The sequence below is a fragment of the Myotis nattereri genome (genome assembly GCF_964212035.1).
Source record: "Myotis nattereri genome assembly, chromosome: 12".
NCBI lineage: Eukaryota > Metazoa > Chordata > Mammalia > Chiroptera > Vespertilionidae > Myotis > Myotis nattereri.
In genome coordinates, this window is record NC_138087.1 from 9,677,462 (window position 1) to 9,683,035 (window position 5,574).

Consider the following 5,574-nt stretch of genomic DNA (forward strand, 5'->3'; position numbering starts at 1 on the left):
CCTCCAGTCTAATTAGTGTATTATGCTTTTATTATTATAGATATAAAAAAGAATTGGCAGGTATAACTCCATTGTGAAGGCTCCCCAAGAGGAGCAACTCTCAGGCTCACACTGAACTCCCCAGCCCAGGGTTCCTGTGAAAGGGAAGGGAAGTCCCCATAACTTTTGGCTATGAACCCAATAAAGATTGTGGCTGAGTGAGACAAAGGACTGTTAGAGTCCCTGGCGTTCCTCTTAAAGGGCCCATGCACAGACATCCTTGCTAATGCACTCACACACTTTGCACTCCAGCACTAAGGCAACAGCTTGAAAAGTGCCAGAGCCATATGGAAAAGAACTGAATTGTTGGGCTTTAGGATGAGGGCTGGAGGGGCTGCTCTTTCTGAGACAAAAATGCTAACAGGCAATGTTATTCCTTTGTTGAGCCTGCCCCCCTCCAGCCTGCAGGCGCAGGTGAGCACAAAGTCTGGGTTTTCATCAACCTGGCTAACACCGTTCACCCTGCCCTTATGGTTCCCTTAAACCCTGTCCTACCAAATTAGGGGCCTACCCAAATTACTTCCAGTGGTTTAGTGATATAAATGGCTTTTCTCGGTTTACACTGTGGACTCTCCTAAATTCCCTCAAAGGTTCCAAACCCCAAACAAGTAGCATCTGTCCTCGGCATGCTCCATACACATGCTAACAGTCACAGTACTGGCAGCCAGCCTTAGTTCTCAGCTTAGCATCTCCCAGGTGTCTCCAAGCCCAGGACAAGGGGCAATCATCTACAGATCATTTTGTAGCTATCAGGTAGTCCCAGGCAGGACACAAGCAGCAGATGAACTTGGCCTGCATCACAGCCCCTCTCAGATGTCCCCAGAGCCACCAGTGGCTTTAGACCACACCAGAGCACCACCTTAACACTTCCCCAAATGACATAACCAAAGGGCAGAATCAGTAGGCACCAGAGCCTCACTAAATCAAATCCTGCTTTATGGGGCCAGCCCCTGCATGACAGATTGTCTGCTATAGTCACAGCCAAACCTCACAGCTAATCAATCCCTTCCACTGACATGTCAACAACATTCAAGACTCACCTATAATAGGAGAGCGCACACAATCCACAAAAGGGACATGCCTAGAGCACCTGAAAGAGGTAACCTGAGAGACTCTACCACTGGGCCCCACAGGACACTTGCTACATAGGGCCACTCTACCAGGACCAGGAGATGGAACAGATCTCCTGAATACATAGAAGCACATACAGAGAGGCAGCCAAAATGAGGATACAAAGAAACATGCCCCCCCCCAAAAAAAAACACACACACACACAACAACAACAACAGGAAAAAACTCTAGAGAAAAAACTCAACAAAACAGAGGCAAGCAATCTACCAGATGAAGAATTCAAAACACTTTATTAGGATGCTCAGTGAACTCAGGGAAGAGTAGATAAACTCAGAACATTAACAAAGAGAAAGGGAACATAAAAATGGAGATAGAAAAAAGAATCAGTCAGAAATGAAGAATATAATAACTGAAATGAAGAATATATTAGAGTGAATAAACAGTAGATTAGAAGTAGCAGAGGATCAAATCAGCAATTTGGAAGACAAGGTAGCTAAAAACACCCAATTAGAACAATAAGAAAAATAAGTTTAAAAAAATGAGGATAGTTTAAGGGACCTCTGGGACAACATCAAGTGTAACAATGTTCACATCACAGTGGTACCAGAAGAAGAGAGAGTGCAAGGGATTAAAAACCTATTTGCAGAAAGAAGGATGGGAAACTTCCCTAACCTGGTGAAGGAAATAGACTTACAAGTCCATGAAGCACAGAGGGTCCCAAACAAGAAGAACCCAAAGAGGTCCATACCAAGACACATCAGAAGTAAAATTATAAAAGTTAAAGACAAAGAATCTGAAAATCAGCAAGAGAAAAGCAGTAGTTACCTACAACAGAGCTCCTGTAATAATTTGATTTCTCAAGAGAAACTTTGTAGGTCAGAGGGATTAAAATTCAAAGTGATAAAAAGCAAGGACCTACAATCAAGATTACTGTACTCAGAAAGACTATCACTTAGAATAGAAGGAGAGATATGGAGCTTTTTAGAAAAGAAAAAGCTGAAGGAGTTCATCACCACCAAATGACAGTTCATGCAAATGGCAATTAAAAAAAGCTGGGTTAGCAATACATATATCAGAAAAAATAGACTTTAAATCAAAGGCTATAATCAGAGACAAAGAAGTATTCAGCAATTCCACTTCTAGGTATTTATCCAAAGTAACACAAAACACTAAATCAAAATGACATATGCATCCCAAATTCTTTGCAGCATTATTTACAATAGCCAAGATATGAAAGAAACCTAAGTGTCCATCAGATAGACAAATGGATAAAGAAGGTTTGATACTATATACAGTCAAATATTACTTAACCAAAAGAAAGAATGAAATCTTTCCATTTACAACAAGAATGGAAATTATGCTAAGTGAAATAAATTAGAGAAAGACAAGTATGATTTCACTTACATGTGGAATCTAAAGAACAAAACAAATGAACAAACAAAACAGAAACAAACTCATAAGTACAGAGAACATTTTGATGGTTGCCAGATAGGAGGGAGGTTGGACGGGTGGGTGAAAAGGGAGAAGGGATTAATATTTACAAATTGCCAGTTATAAAAAGTCACAGGGATGTACGGGGTAAAGTACAGCATCCTATCTAATAAAAGAGAAACATGAAAATTGACCATAACCCCGACACCCTTCCCATTGGCTAATCAGCAGGATATGCAAATTAACTGCCAACCAAGATGGCGGCCAGCAGCCAGGCAGCTGAAGTAAACAGGAGGCTTGCTTGCTCCAGTGAAGGAGGAAGCCAACGTTCCCAGCCTGCCGCTGCTGGCCTCTGAGCTTCAGTCTAAGCAACTATGTTGCAATTATAGAACCTAAACAAACTCCAGAAACCTGCTTTCAGCCAGCTGGGCTTCAGCCAGCAGGACCGCAACAGTATTTCAATTATAGAACCCAAACAAACCAGATACCTGCTTTCAGCAGCTGAGGTCTCAGAGCTGGAGCCGAGCCTCAGAACTAAAGCCATCTCTCAGCTCCAGTGACAGCCATAGAAGGTAAATAAATCCCAGAATAAAAAAAAAGAAGAAAGGCCTCTTTCCGTCTCCAGCTGCCGCAGCGTGAGGAGCTGCCGCCATGTCTGCCCACCTGCAATGGATGATCGTGCGGAACTGCTCCAGCTTCCTGATCAAGAGGAACAAGCAGACGTACAGCACCGAACCCAATAACCTGAAAGCCCGCAACTCCTTCCGCTACAACGGGCTGATTCACCGCAAGACGGTGGGCGTGGAGCCGGCGCCCGACGGCAAAGGGGTGGTGGTCATCATGAAGCAGAGATCCGGCCAGCGAAAGCCTGCCACCTCCTACATGCACACCACCATCAACAAGAACGCCCGGGCCACCCTGAGCAGCATCCGGCACATGATCCGCAGGAACAAGTACCGCCCGGACCTGCGCATGGCCGCCATCCGCAGGGCCAGCGCCATCCTGCGCAGCCAGAAGCCCATGATGGTGAAGAGGAAGCGGGCCCGCCCCACCAAGAGCTCCTGAGCCCCCTCCCCCTGAAGCAATAAAGCATCAGCCGGCTCTCCTAAAAAAAAAAAAAAAAAAAAAAAAAGGAGTGGTTGAGAGCTTCAGTCACCTGCCAGCCTGAAAACGGCCCTCAGCCCCTCACTCAGACCCCAGTGGGGACCCCCACCCTGAAGGGGGTGTGACCAGCTGCAAACAGCCATTATCCCCTCATCCAGGCTGGCCAAGCACCCCAGTGGGGGCCCCCCCTAAGGCAACAAGATGGCGGCTAATTTATATACTGAAGGCAGGTGGCAGCGGGCAAGGCTGTCCGCGGTCTGGGACCGGATCTGTGACCCTGTCGGGCGGGGGCAGCACTTGAGGCTGTCCGTGGTCCGGGACCAGATCTATGACCCTGCCGGACAGAGGACAACGTGGGAGGATGTCCGCGGTCCAGGACCGGATCTGTGACCCTGCCGGGCGGGGAGCAGTACTTGAGGCTGTCCACGGTCTGGACCCAGATCCATGACCTGGCAGGCGGGGGGCACTGCAGGAGGCTGTCTGCGGTCCCAGGACCCAGATCCATGACCCTGCCGGGCGGGGGGCAGTGCTTGAGGCTGTCTGCGGTCCCGGGACCCAGATCTGTGACCCTTCCTGGCAGGGCGGCAGCTCGCACAGGGGCAGATTGGTCGGTGTTGGGCAGGGCAGAACGCCTGGCTTCCGCCCAGCCCCAGTCACTCTGGGCAGGTGAACAGCGCAGAGAGCCTCTGGACAGGGGAGACAGGCCGGTGGAGGGTGGCCTGTACTCCCCACATGGCGGTGGCGACAGCTGTGAGTGCGCCAAGCCGGGCCTGCAGGCTGAGCTGAAGTAGCGCCTGCATGCCATCAACGCCCAGGAGTGGCTGCGCAAGATCCGCCTCCTGGCCCAGAAGGTGCAGGATCGCAGGGACAGCCACCATGGCGGCTGACATCCTTCTGGCCACACCACGGGGGTTTGCGGATCTGCAAAGCCAGAGGTCTCTGGTGTGCACATCCCCCTCTGGCGTGCGAACATCCCCCAGCACACTGTCACCCTCCCACGCCTGCAACAGTTGCAAACCAAGGCGTGCACAAGTTCGTACCGCCTCTCCACCGCACTTCCATCAACCCAGCATGCCTAACACCCCCACAGGATGTGCACACATGCCCTCTGATGAGCTCATGTCCTTTGGAGAGTGTCTGGGTGTTCTGGGTGCTGAGGGTGGGAGCCTGTGAGAGGGCGGAATGGTGATGCCCTGTTCCCATGGAGGCCAGTGCAGCTACGAGATCACCTCTGGGGGGTTAATGCAGGTGCTGAGGCAGGTGCAGACAGACACACCTTGTGGGCACAGGCGGCCCTCGCTGAGGTGCCTTCGGTCAGCATTCAAGATCAAGAACCCAGAGGCGGAGAGGAATTCCGTCCTCTCAGTGAAACAGTGGGATAGTCGGGGAGACTGTAGAGGAGGAATGTGCACTTTGGGTGCCAGCACCCATGAGCGAAGGCTGCCCTGACTGAGCCTCGCTTGCTTAGGGCCTAGCGGGTGACAGGACGTGTTTTTCCGAATTAATGAGAGAAAATGTTGATTCTCCTGCTGCCCACGAAGGTGGAAAGTGAAGTGGGGAGACATGTGGGGAGTGAGCAAGGTTCCCTGTCTGGGGGTTCCAAATCTGCTGTTGGTTTCTTTCACCACTGACTAGAGATATACAGGGTGTCCCCCCAAAATGTATACACACTTTGAATACCTACTAATTCCAATGGTTTTAAGCATAAGAAAGAAACAACAATGGAGCTGTTATCTGTTAAAAGTGTGGGCACAAACAGGTAGTTGGACATTCTCTGAGGTGTCTCAGATTGGACAGGGTGAAGGCCAGACTGAGGGGCCCCTTTCTCCCCCTACCCCAGTGCACGAATTTCGTGCACCGGGATACTAGTCCTATCTAATAAAAGAGAAACATGGTAATTGGCGTATGACCACTACCCTTCCCATTGGC

The 5,574-nt window shown here is 49.6% G+C and overlaps 1 protein-coding gene across 1 annotated transcript; it reads left to right on the top strand.

Moving 5' to 3' along the window:
* Positions 1-332: 332 nt before the first annotated feature.
* Positions 333-3,688, top strand: LOC308528051 (large ribosomal subunit protein eL28-like). The gene has a single exon (XM_081103532.1). The coding sequence runs from the start codon at positions 3,193-3,195 to the stop codon at positions 3,604-3,606; it is 414 nt and encodes a 137-aa protein (XP_080959658.1). The 5' UTR covers positions 333-3,192; the 3' UTR covers positions 3,607-3,688.
* The last annotated feature ends 1,886 nt before the right edge of the window (positions 3,689-5,574 follow it).